The following is a 26,922-nucleotide window of genomic DNA, read 5'->3' on the forward strand; positions in this document are numbered from 1 at the left end:
TTCCAGAGTTATCAGCCACCTGTCAATTAGATTTGCACAACTCACTTGCGGGATATTGCTTTACATAAATAAAGCTAACATCTGCAATGATAGCAGTGCTTTCCCATGGGCTATCCAGACACTGTCTTTCAGAAGATAAGACAGTGGACACGTAGGAGCGTGACCTCCACGGAGAGGCATTTGAGAATCTCAAAAGAATGCAAACAGTGAGGTACTGTGTCTGGTTAGATTCATTTTTTCTATCGTGTCATCAACCTCAGCTCTCAATCAGGTCAAATGAAGCTCCAATCTAGAAATAAGAGTAAATAATCTGGACAGTTGGTTCCATGCAATGGGGAGATTGCTGCACTGTTGGAGATGAATGAGACAGGAAACCAAGGCCTTGTCTGCTCTCTCAAGTCAAGGTAAAAGATCCACTTGCACTATTTTGAAGACCTAAGGGGATTTTTCATCACAGAATTAAATAATTTTGCAGCACAGAAGATACACTTTGGCCCATTCAGTTCCTAGCGCTTTGATACAGACACGCGATCTCCATCTCCCATCCTTTCCTTAAAACCTTGCCCTCTCAGTAAGCTTTACATTTAAAACAAAATGACAATATTTGAACAGCAAGGGGTGGTTCTCCTACTGCCCTGGCTGACATTTATCCCGAAACCCTCAATGTGATTCAACTAGGTGATGTGCTGATTTATCTTATTGCTGTTTGCAGGAGCTGATAGTAGGTTATTTGTCTGTCAGTCTGCAACACTAAAGCAGTGACTTTACTTTCAAGGTCTTTGATTGCAGAGCACTTTTAAGATATTCTGAGGAAATGAAAGCCTAGTTTGTTCTTTCTGGGGGAGATTGGGGTGTCTTTTCTAATAGTGTCACAAATATTTCCCATCGGAAAAAATGGTAGAAACAGAATCGAGAAAAGCTTTTAAAAGTAGATAAGTTATGAAGAAAATTAGCAGCCTGCACACTGTATGTATATAAAAAATTATGGGTCAATTGAGCCTACTAGAAGTTCAATTGACTCCAATATTATGCTGCTGTCAGGACTCTTGTGGCAAAGTAGTATTGTCCAGAAAGCCCAGGCTTAAGAACCACCTGCTCCAGACCATCGTCATTGTACAGTTGGTATTGGAAATCAGGTGGGAGTAGGGTTTTTTTTTGAAGAAGTGCTGAATATGGTGGGAAGGAAGGAAAGATGGGGATGCTATCATTGCTAGGGGTAGGATGTCCTTACCCATCACGGACCACCCCTTGAGACAACAGCATACCCCTTTCTTCCCATTAGATGTGCATTAAAGCGCATCTCCTGCCCTAAATGGTGAAACAAAATGAGCCCAAAGACTTTGGACTTTGTTAGATCTGGGATTAATTGGGATCCTGCTTGGGCAGGCTTAGCAGTCCCCACTACTGAGCTCTGGTGCTGATGGGACAGCTGGGCTACTGGCTTTTTAATCCAGAGGGTGGGATGTCATTGCACTGAGAGAAAGTTGTCCCACCAGGAGCCTGATCAGCCAGCTTACAGTGTATGGTTGTGGAATGGGCTTCTAATCACCCTGTCTCTCTCTTCTGGTGGGGAACAGAGGGGGCAAGGCAACTCACTGCCCCTCAGTAATTCTCCACACAAAGGGTCAAATAACTTTCTCTTCTGCTAAGTTTTATTTTCCATATTATTTTTCTTCTTTAAAAATCCACATTATGCTATTTCTCTAGAGCACATTAAGCTAGTGTTTCTCAAATTGCTTTGGAGACCACAATAGAGTTATCTCCTACAATGCTTCAGTGCTTCTTTCCTGTGTATATTCAGCAGGCGAATGGCAATGGAAGTGCCAAAGCCTGGCATGGGGACATGAGGGGCCATGGAATGGGCAGAACGGCATAAGGATCACTTTTTGAACTTGCCTTTTGTAAGTTCCATATGGTTCCTGACACCTCTGAGGTGCTGTGAGCCACTAGTCATTTGAAGAGCTGGCCTGACTTGATGTAAATTGTGGAAGACTAGGACAGACCCGACCCCACAATGGAGCTGGGCAGGTCAGGAATGTTGGCTGTGTAATTATGGCCCAAACTAGCCCACACCGGGCACTTTCCAAAATCAGAAAGCCCGTATGGGCTCAGGAATACCAATGTTTTTAAAAAGTGCTCATGTTAACCTGATGAAAATCCAATGATTCACAGGTTTGAAAAACTGCAGGTTTTACAGCATTTCTGAACAGTTTTATCATGCAAATGTAGAATCTTAACAGCACAGAAGTTAGTTGGCCCATCGTGCCAGTGCTAGCTCTTTCAGGGAGCTATCCAATTAGATCCATTCCCACATTCTTTGACAATAACCTTGCAAATGCTTTTGTTTCAGGTACAGATCCAATTTCTTTTTCAGGAGATGTTATTGAATCTACTTCCAGCAATTTTTCAGGCATGTCAGTCCAGATCAGCAGAACCTGCTGTGCAAACAATTTTTCTTTCACTCTCCTCTGGCTCTATTATCAATGATCTTAACTGTGTCCTCCGGGTAACAGGCCTCCTGCCAGTGGAAGCAGTTTCCTCCGTATTCATTTGATCAAAATGACTCAAAATCTCAAAGAATCAAAGCTAAGTCTCTCGCCGACTTCTTTACTTTAAGTGGAACAACATCAGCTCCCCGCACAATTTCTTCAGCCAGTGGCCATTCCGATAATCACCTCTGTTTCTTCTCCATGGCCATTAGAAAATAAAAGAGCGCAACTGAAAATGAAAATGAATTGATTTCACTCCTGTCATTAACTCTGCTTGCTTGATTAGAAAGCCTTTACTCATCATATGCATATAGGAGCAGGGCGCAAACGCATATTTGTTCTCACTGGCTCCTATGGCAGCATATTCCAAAGAAGGAACATACTCCATATGCAGCATTCAGGAAACTGTTTTTTGTAGTGACCCTGGGACACCAGTCCGGTGGATGTTGGATTTCATGCTATAGTACGATAGCAATAGTTTTGTATCATCAGCCGAATTTCAAGCTCTCCCTATTTTCAGTTGCATTGAAGCCAAGGATAGGCTATGATCTTACTGAATGGTGGAACAGGCTCAATGGGCTACTCCTGCCTCCATTTCTTGTGTTCTAGTAAAGCCAAGTCTAAAATCTATCCCACTATGTTGGATAAACTCAAGTGCCCAGTCATGTGGAAAAGTGACGCTTTTGAAACAATGGTTCTGAAGTTTGTACAAGGTTTAAATCAAGTGAAAGCACGCATGTTACTGCTGGCTTCTGATAATCCGGAGTTGAAATTGAGCCCAGTTTCTGTCAGCAGTACAAGAGAAATTAGGCTTTGTAATCTCAATACAGTTCCAAGTAGGCACAGGCCCACAGTGCTGAATCGCCCTTTTGGGCTGACTGACTTAGATTGGTCATAAGATGATTAGCATGGAAAGAGGAAAGATATCATTGTGAGCTAAGTGGCTGCATTCCTGAACTTGAAGCTAGGCAGAGCAAAGGGAAGCTTCTCAACCAAACACACTGCGCATGACCTGCTTGAATAATTATTCTAATCAGGAGCTGTTCCAGACACATTATTTTACAGCAAGTTGAAATGGCAAGTATCCCAGATAGCGCTTGAGAAAGTTTGGAACAGGCCATGTCAATTTGGAGAGTTTTGTCAGAATGCAGGAGATGTGCCGACCATCATCATTATTTAGCAGTGGCAGGACTAGAGGACTTGCAGAGACATGGGAAGCTGAATGCAGGGGCTTTATCAGCAGAATTCGTGTTTTCAATTTCTGAACATCACATTGCCTCAGTCTGGTTTTCCCTTATTTTGTATTTTATCATGTTTTAACAACGTCATTACCCGCACCTGCTCAGTTGTTTAAATCACAATAAAGGCTACTGGGTATATCTTTAGGAAGGAATCTTAATTTTTAAACTTTTATTATTGTATTTTATCACTTGCCAAAAGCTATTTGCCTTCACGCAAAGCAGCAACCCAATTTCATATTCCTGTAAAATTACTCATTTACAATCATCTATGGCAATAGCTGGCGTCTTGCTGAACTTGGGATTACCAAAGCAAACAAAATTAAAAAGACAGGGATAATGAGAAAATGACCTGAGCTTGCTCCTGCAACAGTACATTAGCAAAGCCAAAGGATGATTAGGGAAATGAAGATAACGAGGAAGCAAAGACTTATTAGGGCCCATTAATTTTATTTGCTTTCTTCATTGAGGAGCAGCAGTAGATGGCTTCCGATAACGTGACCCAGTCAAAGAGGAAAAAAATTCTAATAAAGCTTTACAGCATCTATGGTTTATGACTCTAGCACCACAGACTGACTGTATAAATGTAACAGATAATGGTTCACTGATGTGTCTACAGCCTGAGATAACAGAAGATTTCACGTCATCAGAATTGTCATTAAAAATCTCCTTGATCAGAACTACTGGATCACCTTTTCCCCTCAGTCTTTGTACATGCTTTCAACCAGAATAGCCTTTGTCAAGCACCTTTACACTGAACGAGATGGTTCAGAGCAATTCTCTGTGGATTCAATGGAACGTCGTTTTATGGAGAGTTGTTCTTCGGACTGGAGGCCTGTGACCAACGATGTTCCACAGGAACCAGTGCTTCGTCCACTTTTGTTTGTCGTTTATATCAATGATTTAGATGAAAATATAGAAAGCATGGTTATCTAAGATTACAAAGAAATCTTAATCAATTGGGTCAATGAGTTAAAGGGTGGCAAATAGAATTTAATTTGGATAAATGTAAGGTACTGTATTCTGGTAAAACAAAGACAAGACACATACAATTAAAAGTAGGGCCTTGGGCAGTTTGTAGAACAGACAGACCTAGGGGTTCAGGTACATAATGCTTTGAAGGTTGCATCACGTGTAGATAGGATGGCTAAGAGGCCATTTAGCATACCTGCCTTCATTGCTCAGACCTTTGAGCATAGGAGTTGGAGCATTATGTTGAGTGTACAGGACATTGGTGAGGCCTCTTCTGAAGTATTGTGTCCAGTTCTGATCTCCCTGTTATAGGAAGGATATTAAGCTGGAGAGGGTTCAGAAGAGATTTATTAGGATGTTGCTGGAAATGGAGGACTGAAAACAAAAAATGTTGGAAATCACAACGGGTCAGGCAGCATCCGTGGCGAGAGCAAGCTGACGTTGAGTCTAGATGACTGTTCATGACCGTTTCTAACCTCAAAGACTCTAAAACATATCCATATCAATAGAATGGACGCGGTCACTCTTTCTGCTGTCTTTGAGGAATTTTGTGTGAAATGAGTGTGAGCAATCAAAACGAAATAAAGCACGACTTATTGTCAATCTCAGCAATGAAGGTGGGCCTCACCATAGAGATAAGGGCTGAATGTTTGCAAGTTTGGGATGATTCTGGAAACCTTTAAAATCTGACAATGGGATCTGGATATGGAATCTGTGTCTTCATTTCTGGAAGATGCAATTTTTGTCAACAGGGAAAAGAGGGTGGAGAATGACTGTCTCAGGCACAAAACACAAATCTGGTCTATTTAACAATTGGGATTAGTTTATTCACATCCACTTTCACTGTTCCAAAGGTCTTAAATCAAACTGTGAAAGCCACAAATTTATGAAGAATAGTCATAGTTATAGAGCTATACAGCATGGAAACAGACCTTTGTTCCAACTTGCCCAGCCAACCAGATACCCTAAATTAATCTAGTCCCATTTTCCAGCATTTGAACCATATTCCTCTTAAACCCTTCCTTTTCATGTGCCATCCAGATGCCTTTTAAATGTTGTAATTGTATAGCCTCTGCCACTTCCTCTGGCAGCTCATTCCACACATGATAAACTTTTGGAGGGCAATTAAGACCTGTTTAAGTGTCATGATCAAAAGTGATTGCTGGAGTGCACAGATTGACAGGCCATCTGGTATAGCTTAGAAAGAAGTCATTACCCTCTAACCCTGCAGTGTCGAAAGACTTCACTGTTGACATTTCCCAAGAATATTTATTATAGTTGAATATTTGGCCGGAGTTTTAAATTATTATCTTGGTGGTGGGAGGGGTAGTGGCTGATTTTACATCTTGATGGAAAGTTTCAACAGTCTATTTAAAAAGGGTTAGTTATCTTTGATACAGTCACTGAAAATGTTTCTTTTATAGTAAATTGATCACTTGAGGGGATTTAAAATATCTACCCGAAAGTCAGTATTTTCCGTATCGGGTCTGACTAAGAGTCCTATTAGATTGTTACAGTTTAATATTTTGCATCTTCACATGACTCCTGAATTCTGTCCATTGTTGATACTGAATACCTACTGAAGTTGGATTAGAGGTATGAGCCGGATCAGAAAGGGCACTATAGCTGAGGGAGATGACTAGAAGGCCTAACACCTATTATAAAATTAGGCTGAAGTCTTAAAAAACTGATATTGGACTTAAACTCGCCCTTCTTGGCATTCATCTGCCTCTGTGCCAGCCTCCAAAGACAACAGGACCAATCTGAACACACTGCCACCTTATGGGTTGAAAACAGCATGTTTTTGGGAGCCTTTAAATCGAAGCAGATCTGCCAAGTTAAAAAATTTCCCAACTCAAGCTACCCTACTTTGGTAATGAAAATTCAGCCCACAGTTTAGGCTGGCACTTCAGTGCTGCACTCAGGGAATAATGTATTGACAGAGGTGAGGTCTTTGAAATAAGATGTTAACTTGAACAATTTCAGGCCAATGAGTGGATGTAAACGATCACGTGGCATAGGGGGAGTTCTCAGTGTGCTGAACAAAATTTATTCCTCAACAAACTCTCCAAATCTATTCGAAAAGCTGAAAGGGCTGCAGAAACTCAGTTGGTCTGGCAGCATCTGTAACAGAGAGAAACAGAATTAACATTCTAAGGCCAGTGACCCTTCATCAGAGATGAAGTTCTATCAAAGAGTCAGTGGACTCAAAATGTTAACTCAGTGCTTCTTTCTACAGATGTTGCCAGACCTGACGAGTTTCTCCAGCACTTTCTGTTTTTGTTTTAGATTCCAGCATCCAGTTCTTTGTTCTTATTTTAGTCAAAAAAATCTATTAACTGGACATTGATCTTAGCAGTGTTTTTAGGTTCTTTCAAACTGTCTGCTCTGTTTCTTTCCATAATAAGTGTGGGCATTTCCAAATTATTTCACTGGTTGTAAAATTTTCGGGACATCCTGCAGAGCATGAGAGGTGCTCTGTTAAAGCTTCAGATGAAGGAGATACAGGATATCATAGAGCCTTGTCTTTCATCAAATTCCCGCTGTACCTGGCCTACGGCAGAATCAGGGTATTTATTAGCATGGAAAGATGCCATGTGGTTGGTCGCACTTGTACCAATGCGCTCTAAAACAGCTCATCACTCATCCCAATCCCTACCCTGTCTCCCAAAACCCTGCCTGAGGGCAGATATACAACTTTGCCTGGTGTTTCAAAAAAAGGAAGGGGAAGGTTGTGGAAATAGAAAAAGAAGCGAGGATCCTTCTGACACATGGCACCCAATATTCAAAATGGAATCTGCATGTCTCATTATCCCTGACATTACTGTTGTATCAAATTCAGACTATTTTTCATTAAAAATTAATAGTGTTTTAGCAGCTTGGCTCAGTTCATTAAAATCTAATTACAAGAGTTTTTTTGTCGAAATGGCTTTACAGTTCATGGATATTACAGGTCTCATGACTGTAAGATATAGTTAGAATAGCTTGAAGTGATGTATAATTTTTTTAAAATAGTGAAATGCAAAATTATTACATTAAAGCTATTAGGGTCTTTACTTTTAATAATACTTTACCCGAGGTGTTCATCTCCTTTCACTCATTAGCACACATCCATTTTATTCTGGAAAAACCAGATCACCACTGTTTTCCTGTGGATTTTCGTTCTCCCTCGCTCTCACAGATTTTAGTTCTACTCGCGCCAGTACCATCCTGAACAGCAAAATAGACATTTCATGTGTGTCGGCCTAGATTAGAGGGTCAGCAGCCTTAATTACACTTTAAAAGCCATTTAAATGTAGTCAAAAATGCAATATCTTAAGAGCTGCAATGCTATCACTCAAAAACAAATTTCTAACGTCACTGAAACAGGGGCATCTGATTATCAACAATGATAAAGGTTTTCACAAAGAATTGTTTGTTGATAGTTTCTCACGAGTATAATGTTAATCCAATTTTTTTAAAAAGACAAGCTATTTAATTATATTAAAATGGGTTTAATCAATTAAACTTGGAAACCATGTTGCCATAATGTGCCACATGCAGCTGCAGAGCTGCAGCTTGCAAACCCTGTCCAATCCAGCAAATGTGGCCAATCACAGTTCACATCATAGCCACACTGGGCCACCCTTTACTGTTAACTCTACACGCCGCTGGATTGAATTAGAAGAGGAACTTTGATTTTAACTGTTCCTCATCTGACTGGGACCACTTACTGCAACATCACACCCTTCTGTCCTCCCACACCCCACCAATGCCAGCTGAGAGTCTGGCAGAAATGGACTGGAAGCTGGCATTTGCCTGCCCTGTGCATGGATCAATGACACTTCTTCATTCAGATTGTGTTTAAAGGGACAATTACATTTATATAACACTTTTAACCTCCCAAGGCGCTTCACAAGACGTCATTTCCAAGACTTAAGGCCAAAACAATGAAGGCATGGCCATCAAAACTAAGGCAGAGGAAATGGGGGATGGAATGGCCAGGGTTAGAAGAATGCAGAGTTATCAGCATTCAGTGTTGGTTGTATATAGCTGACTCTTATTCACGTTGATGGTTTCTTGTAGCATTTCCATTCTGTTTGCATCACTTGTTCGAACACCAGAATAGTTAAGACTGAGATTGCAAGGTGTACTCTTTCAGAGAAGATTAAATTTAATGATTATCTCCCTCTTTGTGTGCCTTCTTTGCAGCCGTAACATTGTATTCCTTCTCGCTGCCTTGGGAGGGGCAGCCAACATAATCAAAGACACCTCCCACCCAGTTATAATCTCTTCCAAGCTCTTCTGTCCAGCAGAAGATACAAAAGCTTAGAAACATGCACTGGCAGTTTTGAGAACAGCTTCTTCTCCGATGTTAGCAGACTTCGGAACGAACCTCTCAAATTTTAAATTTAATGTTGATCTCACTCTTTGTGCGCCTTCTCTGCAGCCACAACATTGTATTCCTTGCTCTGTTCGATTACCCTTATGAACTTTGTATGGCATGAATCTGCCTGTACTGCACGCAAAACAAAACTTTTAACTGCACGTGACAAAAATAAATCAAATCAAATTACAAAGATAACCTTGTGGATTGATCAGGTTTTGCTTTAAGTGAGAAAAATCCCAGAGTTTCGTTGGAATACTGCAGCAGGCCCAGGATGAAAATGTTAGAAGGGAAGCAAAGTGGCTTATTGAAATGGCAAGTAATCAAAAGATCAGGGTCATTACGACAGGCAAGTGGAAACGTTTTGAAGAATGGTAACCTAATCTATGCTTAGTCTTGCCAAAGTAAGGGACACCATATTGCTATCAGTGAATGCAGTAGAATAGATTGAAAGCAGTACAACTAAAACTCTGTTTCACCTGGAAGGTGTGTTTGAGGCTGTGGACAGTGAAGAGGAAGGAGAGGAATGGGCAAATATTACATCTTCTGTGATTACTGGGAACATGCCATGGGTGAGGAAGTGTTAGGAGTGATGGAGGAGTGGACCAGAGTGTCACAGAGGCACCAGTCCCTGTGGAAGGTTGACTCTGGAGGGAAAGGGGAAGATGTGTTTAGTGGTGACATCCTACTGAAAGTGGTGGAAGTGGAAGAGGAATTAACTGATCATAATCACATCAGAAAGTGTGCGGGATCTTGCTGTACACAAAATGACTATTACGTTCCCTACATCACAACAATGACCATTCTTCAGCAGCATGCCACTGATTAGAATGTGCTTCAGGAAGGCACAAAGGGTAGAATATCAATTCAAATTCTTACTTAGCCTGTCATGTAGGTACATTGAGTTCCCAAAACCTGTGTCAAATGATACTCATGTTTTCAGTCAACACTTAGTAAATGACAATATTTCAAAGACACTGCAGCCATTTCATATGATTAAGATTACTCAGTATTCCCTTTCCAGTTCAATTAATACTCCAGCACCTAATTGAATTTAGCTGTACACTTGTATTATAATCACGGACAGGGAGGGGAAACAAGTGCGGCCACATTACAATCTATGACGGCAAGTCAGTATAATGGCCTCAGTGCTCTTTACCTGACCTACTTGAAACTCCACTGTCATTTTGCTGTCAACATTTATTGCTACTTGACAAATGTTAAGTGGCACAAAGCTGAAAAAAAACAGGAACCTGCACATTCTGGGAAAGGGGTGTACAAGTGCTGTCCACTTTCCAGTGATTAATGGACTCGTTTGTAATTGAACACAATAAGCAATTACAGCCTTATGGTGAATATGCCAAGAGAGGCAAAACAGACAACATGTTACCCACCACAATTAGCATTTGGAGTATGGCTAACATACAGGGAACACCTGATGAGGTGTGTGGAGTGGGGAGGGGAAGGGAAGGGACTACGTTATTATAAATAGGACTCTGCTTACTGAAAACATAGTCTCTGTTGCTGTCTCATTGGATTTCTTGAAAATTTGGTAACTGCCTTTTACCCATAACGTAATGGGGTTTAAATCATTTGTTATTAATTTTAATCATTTGTTCTGCTCTGCCTCTGCTTTTGATGGGCATTACCGGCATGTTCCTACTTTCAAGAGTTCTTTTATTTTTCTCTCTCCAATGGTCTCCTAGTGTTGTTGGTCCTGAATACAGAGGAATAGGTTCCCCAAGGGTGTCAGATCTCCTCCGTACCACACCTCAAGCAGCCATGTGCAGACTGTTTAAGAGTAGGGAAGAGGTCAACATTACATCTCACACTATACATTCCTAGGCTTGGGTAATATGACAGCGATCAGGGGTTCTAATCTCTGTTGTTGTGTAGGAAACACATCAGTGATTTGTGCACAGCATGCTTCCACAAATGGCAATGAGGTAACTGACTATGTAGATCTGTTTTAGTGATACTGCTTCAGGTGTAAATATTAGTCAGGACAAAGAGTAAAGCTACCTTGTTCTTTGAGTAGTGTTGAGAGACCTTCTTTTGTGACTTGATGAACTTTTGTGAACTTTCCTTGATAATGCTTGTATGTTAAACGTGCAAATTAAATGTAAGTTGTAGCTGTTGATTTTTCTTTTCTAATTACTATGGGGAGAGTGATTTGTCAAACAAAAAATCAAAATCCTGCAGGAATTGGAATTCTGAAATAAAAACAGAGAATTAAAACAGCGATACCTGATATGATTAACTTGTCACTGTTCTCCAGAGACACTGCCCCAGGTTTGCTGAGCATTTCCAGCAGGTTTTCCTCTTGAGTAATTTTTTTGTGCTGAGGCAAGAAAGAGTCTTACAAATTCGTGTGGTTCAACTTTGAATGATCCCTGCCCCCTGAATAGTTAGGCCTGAACACACTCTCCTACCCTTACTTTATTAGGCTGTGATATTCAGTGACATTGAATGTCAAGCAAATTGCAGGTGAAGCATGACAAGATTTGGTTGTTATTGACAATGCAACCTCACTGAGGTGTATGTCATCGCAAGGAGAGAGGGGAGGCCAGGTCAGGAGGTAAAGACAGCAATCAGCATGAGGGGAAGTGAGGAAGGAAAATTAGCATCATCTGAATGAGAGTTCAGGAAATGTCCTGCTTCTCTCAGCTCCACATTTAGGCAACTACACTGGAATATTTTAATTTGTTGGCTATGGTCTAACAGGCAATCCGATCCCTTGGCCACATGTAGATCTGGTTTTCCAGAGCAGATGAAATATGGCAGCAACTTCAACTGTCACTAAATTACTTTGTTTTTACATGAAAGGAGGATGATGCTTGTTCCAGGCATTGGCACTTCATGTCATCTTATTGGCCTTTGCCAATTGTAATGGGTGGCACACTTCAGTTGGTCACTGAACCTCTTGCCTCTTATTTTGGAGTCTTAGGATGGCACAACTTAAATTGATGGCCAACAGCAGAGACCACCCAGTGAAGTACACTAGAACATTTTGTTCCCTCAGTACCAGCAAGTTTCGATGCCTTTAGGAGAGGGGAGTAACAATACATTTTGAAAAATCATCCTAAATGTCAGATCCCCACAATGCCGAAACTGAAACAAGTTCCTGCACCTTCTGGCAAGGACATGGTTTAGTACAACACCAACAGTTCGCGATGTTAATTTTATCTCCAACTTTCCCATATACACATGACTCCAAATATCACTCATGGCTCAGATGGAAGCACCCCCTAACCTCTTGAGTCAGTTAGTTTGGGTTAAAGCCCCACTCCAGAAACACAGGAAAAATATCCAGGCTGATAATCTGATGCAATACTGAAGGAATGCTGCATTGTCAGAGACGTCAGTTTTTGAACGAGACATGAAGATTGAGGCATTGTTTGCCCTTTCAGTCGGATGTAAAGATCTCAATGATATAACTCAATGAAAAGGAGGAGCATTCACACTAGCTATACTGGATAGTATTGATTTTTCAAACAATATCACTAATCATTACTCTGTCATTATCACAGAACACTACTCAAGGGAGCTTGTGGAGGGGAAACTCAGTGATAACTGTAGCACAGAAACACACAGAGGCCGTCTACACAGTTTAAGCAGTACTGTAGCTCAGCCTCAACTAAACGCGGTGCGCTGTAACAATCATTTTCCTCCTCAATTTCATTACAGATAATGATGAACTCCATCACCAGACCCTGCTGGTATTAGCCCCTTTCGATCTCATCACCAATTAAGCTACTTCAGTCCAATTCTGTAGAACATCTGCTCCTTATTCTGTCAGATTTGCGCTCTTCACACCAACTCATTTGTGATTTGAAAGCACATCACTTCTCATAAAGTGTTACAAAAAAAAATTAAACACTGCTGGGAGTGCAGCACAGCAGGACTTGATTATTCTTCCAGCCCCCAGGTAATAAGCTTGTGTACGAAGCAATTGCCAAGAGATTCACCGGTGGCTTTTATCGAGTCCCATTTTCTTCACTTCAGACTATATGGAATGAAGTTGCATAACTTCTGCGTATTTTCTTCCACATTTTCTTCCCTTGAGATCTTTAGTATTTTAATATTAATGAGCACCTATTTTTAAGAAGCATATATAAACTGTTATTTCTTCACCATGCAGCCTCACACTTGCTGAAAGCAGAGACTGATTGCAGTATTTCCTGCTTTTTAACTCAGTTTCTCCTGGGCCTTAAAACAAAATCTGTGAAAATCTTACTTTCCTTCACTCTATTTTCACCACATTCTAATATGTTCCATGTTTTGGGAATCAAGTTTGGAATTGTGCGATCGCTACTTCTTTATTTATGCAGCCTTTCTGATAATGTGGCCTTAGCCTTTAATCAACTTCTTATTGAGTTCTCTGCCTGAAGTCAGACCTGACCCACAAACTCCACCCGCCCTCACCATCTGCCATAGGTGTGTGTTGGATTGATTTTGCAGATTGATACTCAATATGTTTTAATTATGTGGGCATCGGTGGCTAGGCCAGTATTTATTGCCCATCCCTACAGTCAACCAAATTGCTGTGGGTCTGGAGTCACATGTAGGCCAGAGGCAGCGCAGTGGCTCAGTAGTTAACACTGCTGTCTCACAGCATCAGGGACCCGGGTTCAATTCCAGCCTGAGGCAGCTGTCTGTGTGGAGTTTGCACATTCTCCCCGTGTCTGCGTGATCCGGTTTCCTCCCACCGTCCAAAGATGTGCAGGTTAGGTGGATTGGCCATGGGAAATGCAGGGTTATAGGGGCAGTGAGTCTGGGTGGTATGCTCTTCGGAGAGTGGGTGTGGACTTGTTGGGCCGGGTGGCCTGTTTCCACACTTTAGGGATTTTAGAAAATGGGATTCTGGACTAGGTAAGGATGGCAGTTTCCTTCCATAAAGGATAATGGTGAACCAGATGTACAATCAGCAATGGTTTCATGGCTATCTTAATTCGAGATTTTTGACTGAATTCAAATTCCACCACCTGCCGAGGCAGGATTTGAACTCAGGTCCTTAGAATAGTACTTGGGTCTTTGGAATAACAGCCATTGCCTCCCACAGCCTCATTTGGTCATGTTGTGACTATATCTTTCCTGATCATCAAGGTCTGCACTGGGACCTGAACCTGGAGCTTCTGGGTTCAGAGGCAAGGACACTGCCCATTGCTCCATAAGACAACCTGCCTTTAACCTGGTCCTCTCAATTTAGCTTACAAGAAGAAATAATTGGAAATCTTGTGCCTCAGCCTTTGACACAACATGCGCATAGTTCCTTGAAAAGTCAAAAACTTAGCATACATTTAGATGGGTTAAACACTAATAAAAGTATTGCTTGCACTGCGCCTTTATATTTTGTAGTGTATCTGTCCTGCATTATGACACAATTTGAGATTTCACCTTTATGACACAACTTGGCTCATGAGCTATTTACACTTAATTTAAAACCATTTAAAACAAATTATCTGGTAATTCAAATAAATGTAGCACTAAATTTACATTCTGTATGACTTACACTGTAAAATTCAAATTATTGGGAAATTCAATCCTTTTCAACTCAGCCAACAACTGCATTTTCAGGAGAGGATTTCAGAAGAAAAATCTTGAAAGGTATAACTAAGCAAACCAGACAGTTGATGTAATACAGCTCACAGTAATTAAAATGCAGGGTGTTACAGCCACCCGCTGGTACAAGGTCAATGCAGGCTGCTCTCTCTCATCCAGCTCCGATAGATTGAATATCGATCATGTCAATATGGATACGCAGGACAAAGTTTATGCAATTCCTGAAATCCTTTTTTTGCCATAAGCCTTTTCAAAATGAGTGTAAAAAGCAATGTGACAACCAGCCAGCTACAGCAGAAGAGAAGTACACTCCATTTGAAATACTTTTCCCTATGAAGTGAAGTTCCTTGCCTGCTCTTGTGTCATTCAGAAGAAAAATTGACCATTAGATTTCTAGTATCTGGAAGAAAGGCATAAAGCAGTTACAAAGAGAATATTTAGTTTGGTAATAGTTGGGGTTTGTTGGTGTCTGTGGTGGTGCACCTAAGCGGAACAATTGTTTATGGAAGAGAGCAAACACATACGGGCAAGATTTGTCTGTGCCTTTTTTTAATCCTCATTTCGGAGGATGAGCTTTGGCTTTGCTTTGGATTGGGATATGTCTATGGGCAAATATACTGCAGTGATTTGTCATTGCCTTCTGCAGGGTGGCTGACCAGGAAACTTTCCCATTCTTACTACCTGCTATGAGGCACACTGGAAGGATTTACAGGCTGTCAATGAACCTGCAGGCCACATTAGGAACACATCTTCCATGGCCAACAAGTCCTAGCACAGGACTCAAACACAAAGCTTCTGATACCATCTCTAACTCTGGGTCTCTGTGCCACAAGACCTCCGTACAGACAGATAGATGGCACAAAAACAATGGAAGTTAGCTAAACCTTTTTATATCCCTGGTTAAATCTTGGGCTCTCAACTCCAATTCGAGCCATCAGGCTTTAGAAAGGGCATCCAGTCTTGAAGACGGTGTGGAGGAGGCTCACTAGGAAGTGATTTGTGATGAAGGTTTCAGTTTTTTGAAGAGGCTGGAGAAAGTGGGATTGTTCTAATTAGAGCAGAGAAGGTTAAAAGGTAATTTGATAGTAGTGATCAAAATTATGAGGTTTTTTGTTAGAGTGAGTAGGGAGTTTCTACTGGAGAAAGTTTAATAAGCAGAGGACACCAATTTAAAATATTTGGCAAAAGAACCAGGAAGAGAGGAGAACTGCTTTGAACAGAGTGAGTTGTGATGGTCTGAGAAGCATGGCCTGAAAGGGTAATGGAAGCAGATTCATTAGCATTTAAAAGGGCATTGAATCATGGCTTAAAAAGGAAGGATTTGCACAGGATGCAGAAAAGTTGGGGAGAAGGACTAACTTTGGGAAGGCAGTACAACGCAATGGGTTGAGTTGTCTCTCAATGTTACAAATCTATCTGCTGATGCTTATTTCTATTTGAAGAGACCATCAATTTTGCTTTAAAACCAACCACCTGTTTCACTAAATAAAAACCGAAAGAACTGCGCACGCTGTAAATCAGGAACAAAAACAAAGTTCCTGGAAAAGCTCAGCAGATGTTGCCAGACCTGCTGAGCTTTTCCAGGAACTTTGTTTTTGTACCTGTTTCACTAGTCAGGCAGCAGAGGCACAAAAACTGGCCAGTGTTTACCACCAGATCACCAATAAAGGGGAAGATTCATTGCCCATGTCTTTCCATTGACCCCATTAGTGATCAAGGATTCAGCAGAATACTTTCCATGTAGCCTCTTCTAATGAGTTTGCATTTGCAAATTGTGAAGGTCAAAGGTGGCCTGAGTTGGTGAAAGTATCCCAGAAACAAGAGAGAGAATTTTGCATTGTCTCAAAAACTTAATGTAAAACTGATATAAAACTGCCTCTCCCAATCCCAACTCAATTGGAAAACGTTTATCAGGTCTCTCCACATTATCCAGGTAAACATGCACATGGAATTTGAAAAGACTGATTTGCATTTACATAGCCGTTACTTCCATAACAGGATGTCCTGAACCGCTTTTACACCCCACTCCATTAAGCTTTTGTGGAAGTGTAGTCACTGTTGTAACATAGGAAACACCATAATCAACTTACAGCAAGACTCCTCAAACAGCAATGTAACAATGACCAGATAATCTGGTACAGTCATTGTTGTTTGAAAGGTAAATATTGGCAAGGGCAGCACGAATAATGGTTAAGTAAATGTAAATATTGGCCAGGGCACTTCCTCTCTCCAAATAGTTTTGCATGATGTTTTCCCTTCACTGAGGACAGGAAATGGGGCCTCGATATAATGTCTGTTTGAAAAATGGCATCTCTAACAACACTGCAGCCTCAGTTTACTTTATATGTCAATTAAGTTATTGTGCTCAAGTCTCTGGAGTGGGAAGTGAACCCACTACCCTCCCACTCATCTTCGGTCTAACTCTCCATGCCAAACCAGGTTTGCCAAACTTAACTAGACCCACTTGCCTGCATTTGGCCTACATCCATCTAAACCTTTCCTTTTCATGCATCCATCCAGATGTTTCTGAATTTTGTAATGGTGCCTGCATCTATCACTTCCTCTGGCAACTCATTCCACATACAAAATGACCCTGTGTGAAAAAGTTGCTGCAAGACCTCTTTTAAACCCTATTCCTCTCACCTTAAAAATATCCCCCATAGTTTTGAACTCCCCCATCTATGCTCAAGCGAACGAAGTACCAGCTGTCCTTATAACTCAAAGCCTGGCAACATCCTGGTAAATCTTTTCTGAACCCGCACCAATTTAATAACAACTTCCTATGGCAGGACTAATTCAAACACAGCGTATGCAAATAGTCAGAAGCAGAACTCAACTGTGAGAACTCCTGCAGTTGAAGAACCTAGCGTTACCATTCAATCTCAATGACGGGTGCAGGAGGACATGTCTGGAGCAACGCCAGGGATACCTAAAAATGAAGTGTTAACCTGGTGAAGCTACATCACTGGCGTAAATGCATGTGAAACAGCAAAGTTAAATGAGTGCATGATTGACAGATTATGGCTCTGGAGTCGTGCTACATCCAGTCATAAATGATGGTAGACAATTAAAACAATTGACTGGAGGAAGCGGCTCACTAATGTCTACATAGTTAATTACTGGGGAGACCATCATTTCAGTGATAAGGCTGACACATTTGCAACCACCTCTAACCAAGAGTGCTGAATGGATGACATATCTCGACATCTGTTTGAGGCCCCCCAGTATCACAGATGTCAGTCTGCAACCAACTTGATTCACCAACAAATGGCTGAAGTCACTTTATACAATGAAGACTATGGGCCCTGATAACAATTCTGTGGTAGTACTGAAGACCGGTGCTCTAGAATAAGCCATGTCTCTCACCAAGCTATTCCAATATAACTATGGCACTATGAAATAGACTCTTCGGTCCAACACATTCATGCAGACCTAAATTAATCTAGTCCTATTTGCCAGCTTTTGGCACATATCTTTCCAAAACCTTTCCCATTCATGTACCCATCCAGATGCCTTTTAAATGCATTAACTGTATCAGCCTCCTCCACTTCCTCTGGCAGAAATTCCTTACATGCACCACTCTGCGTCAAAGAGTTACCCCCAGGTCCCTTTTATATCATTCCCCTCTCACTTTAAACCTATGCCCTCTAGCTTTGACTCCCCCACCCCAGGAAAAAGACCTTGGCTATTCACCCTATCCATGTCCCTCATGATTTTATAAACTTCAAAAGGATCACACCTCAATCTCAGATGCTGCAGGGAAAATAGCCCCAGCCTATTCAGGCTCACCCTATAGTTCAAGCCCTCCAACGTTGGCAACATCCTTCTAAATCTTTTCTGAACTCTTTCAAGTTTCACAACATCTTTCCTATAGCAGGGAGACCAGAAGTGAATGCAGTATTTTAAGAGTGGCCTAACCAATTTCCTGTACAGCCACAATATAACCTCCCAACCCCAATACTCAATGCACTGAACCATAAAGGCAAGCACACCGAATGCTTTCTTCAACACCCTGTCTGCCTGTGACTCCATATGAACCTGCACTCCAAGGTCTCTTTGTTTGGCAACACTCCCCAGGACCTTACCATTAAGTGTATAAGTCCTGCCCTGATTCGCCTTTCCAAAACGCAGCGCCTCACATTTATCTAAATTAAACTCCATCTGCCACTCCTCGGCCCATCAGATCAGGTCCCACTGTACTCTGATTAACCTACTATGCTGCCCACTACACCACTAATTTTGTTGTTATCTGCAAATGTACTAACCATACCTCCTATATTCACATCCAAATCATTTATATAAATGACAAAAAAAACAGTGGACTCAGCACCGATCCTTGCAGCATACTGCTGGTCACAGGCTTCCAGTCTTAAGGGCAACCCTCCACCTGTCTCTGTCTCCTACATACCAGCCAATTTTGTATCCAAATGGCTAGTGTTCCCTGTATTCCATCTGATCTAATCTTGTTAACCAGTCTACCATGTAGAACCTTGACAAATGCCTTACTGAAAGTCCATACAAGCAAAAATCTGTCCATACAAGCCAACTATTCATGTGTCAAAACAGAATAAGGAAATATAGCCAATAAACATCACAGGGATGTGATAGCAGAGAGCTGGCAAATTCTGGGGAACAGTAAACCTTCAGGAGTCGGCACCTTTGAGATGAGAGGCATTAGCCAAAAGGAAAACCTAGTGAAGAAACAAAAGCTTACAGCTAGCTACACTGTACTGACTTCTAAGTGCGAGTTCAAGGACTCATCAGCCGTAGTTTCATTAAATGAGAAAAATTGCTGCATCAGTGATAACTCAGTTTGATGGAGTCGCCAGGAAATGATTCTATTAGTAATTCAGCTGGGTGCGTTTGGTACTTTTTCAGATCATCACAAAGATACTTTTCCAATAACAAAAGATTAATTAAGTCAGGCTGCATTCTGGCCCTTCAGTGCCTTTTATCCATTTAATGGGAATCCATTTGATTTAAACAAAAACTTAATTTATATCTTTTTAGATCATGGGATGGATTCGGCAGCTACTTTAGAAATGCCAGTATCTGCAAGAACGTTTTACAAATTGCCTGCAGAATTGCTCTCCCTGTCAAAGACCCAATGCTGCAGACTGTTTAATGCTTGGAGCTTCATTTAAAGCTTCTGAATCTGTCATCTTTCCTTTTCTGTTTCTGTATATTCTGTCTTCATCAATGCCAGGACTGTGGAACATTTCAATCTACCTTTTACATCCAAGGGGATATAGCACAGTAAAACCTCTGTTGCTTTATTTGAGCATTGTGCCTCACAATCTTTCTTTCAAACCAATTATATGTCATTTCCCTGCTTTCAACAGCCATGCAGTTATCCCTCCAAATGTTTGCTGCTACAGGCCTGTGACTGATCCACACTAGACTGAGACTACACAAACTGATTTCCTGCAAGACTGTTACTGAATGATGTACACCTTATGATAAAATTCTTCAATTAGCACATGAGAGAAACAAGAAAATAAAACAAAGAACTGTCGATGCCCAGAGTCTGAAACAAAAACAGAAATTGCTGCCAAAACTCAGCACGTCTGGCAGCATCTGTGGGGAGAAAGCACAGTTAACATTTCCAATCTGGTGACTCTTCATCAAAACATCTTTCTCCCTACAGATGCTGCCAGAAAAACCAGAGAATTATTTTCTATATTTTGTAATAAATGAGACATTCCCATGTGATGGTGAAATAATCCTGGGTATTGCTTTGCATCAGATCCTGAGGGCAATCCGGTGGCACAGTAGTTAGCTCTGCTACCTTACAGTGCCAGGGACCTGGGTTTGATTCCAGCCTTGGGTGACCGTCTGTGTAGACAGCACATGTTCTTCCCATGTCTGCATGGGTGTTCGCCAGGTGTTCCAGTTTCCTCCCACAGTCCAAATATGTGCAAGTTAGTAGACAGGCCATGCTAAATTGCCCTGTACCAAAAACAAAAATTACTTGAAAAGCTCAACATCTGTGGAGAGAAATCATAGTTAACATTTCCGGTCCAGTGACCCTTCCTCAGAATTTCTGATGCTGCCAGATCTGCTGAGTTTTCGAGCAAGATCTGTTCTTGTTTCTGATTTACAGCATCCGCAGTTCTTTCAGTTTCTAAATTGACATGTAGTGTGCAGGGAATGTGCAAGCTAGGTGGATTATCCATGGTAAAATGCCAGTTTACGCGGGTAGGGTTGGGGGGTGGGTGGTCAGGGTGGGATTCTGTTCCGAGGATTGGTGCAGACTTGGTGGGCCAAATGACCTCTCTGCCTGCACTGCAGGGATTCTATGATAACAAAGGTAGTCATGGAGAAAGGAAAGTGAAATGAAAAACATGTCCAAAATTTTCTTGTGGGCTAGATACAAGAATATTTCTTGCTATGATAGCTTACAGTGAGCGTAACAATGTGCATATTATAGTAACACACAAATATGTTCTACAGTACAATGAGTTCACTAATGTATGCGATGCTTTATATTATAGTGACTACACCAATCCATGCATATAAAAGCACACTATTGTTTACAATGATATAAATTCATAGACAGTCTGTTCAGAAAAGTCCTAAACATTAATATTGTTTCTGTCTCCACAGATGCTGCTAGATCTGCTGTGATTCTGCAGCATTTGGTTTTTTTTTCAGATCTTCAGTATCGACAGTATTCTATCTTCAATAAAACACAGAGTAAAACTGTCTGTGCTGTCTGTGTGAATGAGAGAGACGGGAAGAGAGAGAGAGAGAGAGATATGGTGGTGGTGGAAGGGAAGGGTTTTTTTTGACCTCCACTTTAATGAGCTCCACACTGACTGTAGGCATTTAGTCACTGCCTTGATTTATCCAATAAGTCAGAGTTAACCCTATTGTCATGACTTCTCAAGATTACACAGTATCCTGCATTGCAGACCACTGTCTGTATAACTAATGTCTTTGGTCTCCCTGGTAGCTGCAGTAGTTACTGTACAGAAGGCGTACCTACATCGCTTATATAGACCGCTGTCTGCAATCACGTGTGTGATATACCAGATATAAAGGCAATGAGGTTATAGCAAAAGGTTACCTATAAAATATTTCCTGACAAATCAGACTGGAATTAAGTAGTATTTGCTGCCCTCAAACCATTAAACAGTCTACAGTTCACCTAGTTTTCAGACTTCTGCATTCCACTGGTCTCTTGTTCCCTTCTGAAAACACTAAGTTCTCTTCAAATGCAGTTCCAAGGGTGTTGGCCTCTCCTTCTTCACATCAGTCAGCAACCTATTTTGTTCAGCAAAGATTCAAGGTCAGGTGAATCCACCTTCACTTGACATCTGCACATGTTCATTTGGGCGCAGTCTGTTCTTAGTTCTACAGTCAGGTAACAGAAACTCCAGCTGAACACCCTTCACTATCAAAAACAAAGTTGCTGGAAAAGCTCAGCAGGTCTGGCAGCATCTGTGGAGGAGAAAACAGAGTTAACGTTTTGGGTCCGGTGACCCTTCCTCAAAACCCTTCACTATCCCAGTGACTCCTCAACTGATGGCCTTGGCCAAGGTCAACTAAAGCAGAGTGAACCAAGAAAATGAAAGCTGGGATCTTCTCCAAAGTGTTTAACACCGCCCTGGGAAATAGCATTACCCTTAGGCCATTAGGAGAGTTTGTTCAAAAATCTTGTATCAGAAGTATCACAACTCTAAGTCAATAAAATGTGGATCTGGAGGAGCCCAGCAGATCAGGAGCAGGAGCCCTTCAAAGGGGTGGACGTGTTCTGTATGGACTTCAGCAAGGAGTTCGTCAAGGTTCCTCATGGTAGACTGGTTACCAAGGTCAGAACACGTGAAATACAGGGAGAACTAGCCATTTGGATACAGAACTGGCTCGAAGGTAGGAGACATAGGGTGGTGGTGGAGGGTTGCTTTTCAGAATGGAGGCCTGTGACCAGTGGTGTGCCACAAGGATCAGTGCTAGGTCCACTGTCTTTATCATTTAAGTAAATGATTTGGGTGTGAACATAGGAGGTATGGTTAGTAAGTTTGCTGATGACACCAAAATTAGTGGTGTTGCAGACAGCAAAGAAGGTTACCTCAGTGTACAATGGGACCTTGATATGATGGGCCAATGGGCTGAAGAGTGGCAGATGGAGTTTAATTTAGATAAATGTTAGGTGCTGCATTTTTGGAAATGCAAATCAAGGCAGGGCTTATACAGTTAATGGTAAGGTCCTGGGGAGCCCTGCTGAACAAAGAGACCTTGGAGTGCAGGTTCATAGTTTCTTGAAAGTGGAGTTGCAGGTAGACAGGATAGTGAAGAAGACGTCGGTATGCTTGCGTTTATTGGTCAGCGCTATGATTTTGGAGTTGGGAGGTCATGTTGCGACTATACAGGTCATTGGTTAGGCCACTTTTGGAATACTGTGTTCAATTCTGGTCTCCCTGCTACAGGAAGGATATGGCGAAACTTGAAAGGGTTCAGAAAAGATTTACAAGGATGTTACCAGCGTTAGCGGGTTTAAGTTATAAGGAGAGGGTGAATAGGCTGGGACTATTTTCCCTGGAGTGTCAGAGGCTGAGGGGTGACCTTATAGAAGTTTATAAAATCATGAGGGGCATGAATAGGGTGAATAGCCAAAATTTTCCCCCGGGTGGAGTCTAAAATTAGAGGACATAGGTTTAAGGTGAGAGGGGAAAGACTTAAAGGGGGCTTAAGGGACAACGTTTTGATGCAGAGTGTGATGTGTGTACAGAATAAGCTGCCAGAGGAAGTGGAGGAGGCTGGTACAATTACAACATTTAAAAAGCATCTGGATGGATATATGAATAGGAAGGATATGGGGGATATGGGCCAAATGCTGGCAAATGGGACTAGATTAATTTAGGATACGTGGTCAACATAGACCCTTTGGTCTAACTCGTCTGTTTCCATGTTATACAGCTCTATCAGGGCAGGGGAGGGGGAAGGGAGCTCAGAAATAAATGGGGGTGGGGGCTGGGGGAAGGGGAGTGGGATGGTGATAGGTGGATGCAGGTAAGGGTGGTAGAGACTGGTCAATGGGAAAGGTGGTGTGGATAGGCGAGAAGGAAGAGGAACAGGTTGTGTCAGGTTAAAAAGAGGTGGGGATGAGAGGGATGGCTGGACATGGGATGAGGCCGGGGTGAGGAAATTTTGAAGCTGGTGAATTCTATGTGGAGGCCATTGGGCTGTCAGCTCCTGAGGCAGAATACGTTGTTCCTCCAGCTTACATGTGGCCTCATTGTGACAGTGGCAGAGGCCCATGATAGACATCTCACCAAGGGAGCGGGAGGGGGAGTTGAAATGGCTGACAACCAGAAGATGGTTTTCACTGGAGTGTACAGAGTGCAAATATGTTGCAAATTGGTCACTGAGTCTACGCTTGCTTTCTCCAATGTAGAGGAGACCATATCGTGAGCAACAGACCAGGTTAAAAAATGTACAGATGAATACCTGTTGGATTTGGAATGATTGTTTGGGGCCTTGGACGGAGATGAGAGGGGAGGTAGACGGACAGGTATAGCACTTCCTGCGGTTGCGGGGAAAGGTGCCGGGTGTGGTGGAAGGGTTGGTGGGGCGTGTAGAGCGGACGAGGAAGTCGCGGAGCCAGTGGTCCCTACGGAAAGCAGATGGGGTGGGGAAGGAAATCTCTTCGGTGGTGGGTTCTGAATGCTGATGGTGAAAATGGGGGAGGATGATGCGTTGGATTTGTAGATTGATGCGGTGCTTTGCGAGGACCTGGGAGGGGTGGTTCTAACTTTATTGTTGTTGGAAGGAGCCGGTTTGAGGGCAGAAGTGTGGGAAATGCAGGAGATGCAGTTGAGGGCATTATGAATCAAGGGAGATGGGAAGTTATGGTCCCTTAGTGAGATGAGCAGCTCAAGTTGACTCACCTTATTTTAAAGGGTCCATTGTACCAAAATTTGGTTGCAGAGAGGCAGGGTCAGATAGAGTTGGGGCACAATCAACACAGGGTTCTATTGAGCCAATTCTGGAGCAGATCCTAGATATTAATTACTTTTTATGGCACCATAAGAGCATCACACATTCTAAATTACACCATCATCCACTGTTGCCTTACTGTCACCAAATGACCTGCTGCATTTTCTACATTACTGCAGTGACTACACCTCTAAAGAACTTCATTGGCTGTGAAGAACTTTGGTTCATCTTGAAGCTGTATAAGGTTCTATACAAATTAAATTTCTTTCTCTGAGAAATAAAATGGCATCGAGACAAGTGAAGGCAGTATCATTTATCCAATGTTCCCAGTGAACCAAAGAAATCAGAAAGGAGCCAGGTTTTAATCACTAAACCTGTGTTCAATCAGCTGACATGATGGTAGAACATGGTAATCAGCCTTAATGCCTCAGGGCTAGGAGAGAAAATAATAAAAAGGGTTGCATGTGAATCTGCAGCAATTGGACAACATTCCAGCAAGGAACCAACACATCCAGACAAACAGGAAAATTAAGAAAATTGATGGGACCATTACATCCGTTTGGTATTCACATGAGAGATGGGAGATCTTCTCCTTCAGGCACTTAGTCTCAGTGTCCAGTGCTCCCAGGACATATTCAACATAACCGGCTGCACCCTCTACATTGTCCCACCCTGATGCTACCCCACATGCTGAAAGGCACCATTTTGGAACAGAAGTAGGTCATTCAGACCATCGAGCCAGGCAATGACAGCAATCATCAACAATATTTTTCCACACTATCCCCATATCCTTGATATTTTTAATATCTATAATTCTATTGACTTCTGTCTTGAGCCTGTCAATGACTTAGCCTCCATAACCCTCTGTGGTAGAGAATTTCTACCATTTACCTCCAGCTGAGTGAAGAAATTCCTCCACATTTCAGTCTTAAATGGCCTATCACTTATCCTGAGACTGTATGCTCTGTTTTTAACCTCATCAGGCAGGGGAAACAACTTATCTGTATCCACATTCTGTAAGAATTTTGTATAGTTCAATCAGATTACACACAATTCTTCTAAAGTCTAGGGAAATACTGACCCATGCAACTCAGTCTCTCTTTACAAAACGATTTCTTCATCCTGAGAATTAATCTGTTGTACTCCCTCCATGGCAAGTGTATCCCTCCTTAGATAAAGGGATTGAAACTGCACATTTACTGTACATTTTGAAGTTGCTCTCCATTCCCATGTCAGTTACTTTCAGAGACATGATCTGAATTGATATTCAGTCAGAGGTAGCTTGATGCCATTGGCCAACCAGTTGGTAGAAAGCTAGCGGCAAAACCACTCCATCACTCAGTTGCCCTTAGCATCTCCGCGGTTTATGGCTCAACCACTCATGAATACATAGCAGTGAATGCCATAGCAGCACAGTGTGGGTTCAAATGCCATCACTGGCTGAGGTTATCATGAAGGACTCTCCTTCTCAACCTCTCCCCTTGCCTGAAGTATGGTGGCCCTCAGGTTAAATCACCACCAGTTGTCTCTCGAATGAGAGAGCAGTCGTATGGTCCGGTAAGACTATGGCAACACAGTACAGTACAAATCAGAAATGTAATGGAATACTTCCCACTTGCCTGGATGACAGCAACTCCAATAAGCTTGGAACCATCCAGGACAAAACAACTCATTTGATTGGCACCATATTCACTAACATTCAACCCCCTCTACAATTGATGTTGAGTGGCAGAAGTGAGTACCATCTACAAGATGCAAAAGATGAAATTCAGCAAGGCGTTTTCAAAACCCATGACCACTACCACTTCAAGGGCCACATGTACATAGCAACACCACTCCCTGCAAGTTTTCTCCTAAGACATTGACTTGGAAATATATCACTGTTCATTCATTGTCACTCAGCCAAAATCCTGGAGCTCCCTTCCTAATGGCACTGTGTATGCACCTACAAACCAAGCATGCAGCAGTTCAGGAAGGGAGTTCACCGGCAGTTTCTCAAAATGTAATCAAGGATGGGAAATAAATGCAGGTCTGTGATGACCACATTGAATTAAATTTAGGAAAAAACTATATCCTTACCATTAAGTAAAGATATTTCTCCCGAGTTTCTATTTGATTGCATAGTTCAAGTCAGAATTGGTTGAATTCTATCGTTTTAGAGTCTGTCCAGCTTGCCATGCATATCTTTTCCCTTTTAATTGTTAATACTTTAACTGACCTCTACAACCACCAGAGATCAGTTAGCTCAATTGGCTGGATGGCTGCCTTGCAATGCAGAATGAAGCCAACGTCGTGGGTTCAATTCTCACACTGGTGGCAAGTGGGCTCTCTTTCTCAACCTGTTCCTTCGTCTGAG

At 41.9% G+C, this 26,922-nt stretch overlaps 1 protein-coding gene across 5 annotated transcripts in view; it reads right to left on the reverse strand.

The window, feature by feature from the left end:
* Positions 1-26,922, reverse strand: part of LOC109927921 (serine/threonine-protein phosphatase 2A 55 kDa regulatory subunit B beta isoform) — a 501,083-nt gene that overhangs the window by 104,728 nt on the left and 369,433 nt on the right. The window contains exon 2 of one of the 5 annotated variants that reach the window (XM_048603900.1): positions 7,774-7,909. The exons of the other annotated variants lie outside the window; for them this stretch is intronic. Within the exon in view, the coding sequence (XP_048459857.1) occupies positions 7,774-7,786 (13 nt within the window). The 5' untranslated portion in view covers positions 7,787-7,909. The remainder of the gene's footprint in view (positions 1-7,773; positions 7,910-26,922) is intronic. 5 annotated transcript variants of the gene reach the window in all.

Source organism: Rhincodon typus, chromosome 12, assembly GCF_021869965.1.
Source record: "Rhincodon typus isolate 14 chromosome 12, sRhiTyp1.1, whole genome shotgun sequence".
In the NCBI taxonomy this organism is placed as follows: Eukaryota; Metazoa; Chordata; class Chondrichthyes; order Orectolobiformes; family Rhincodontidae; genus Rhincodon; species Rhincodon typus.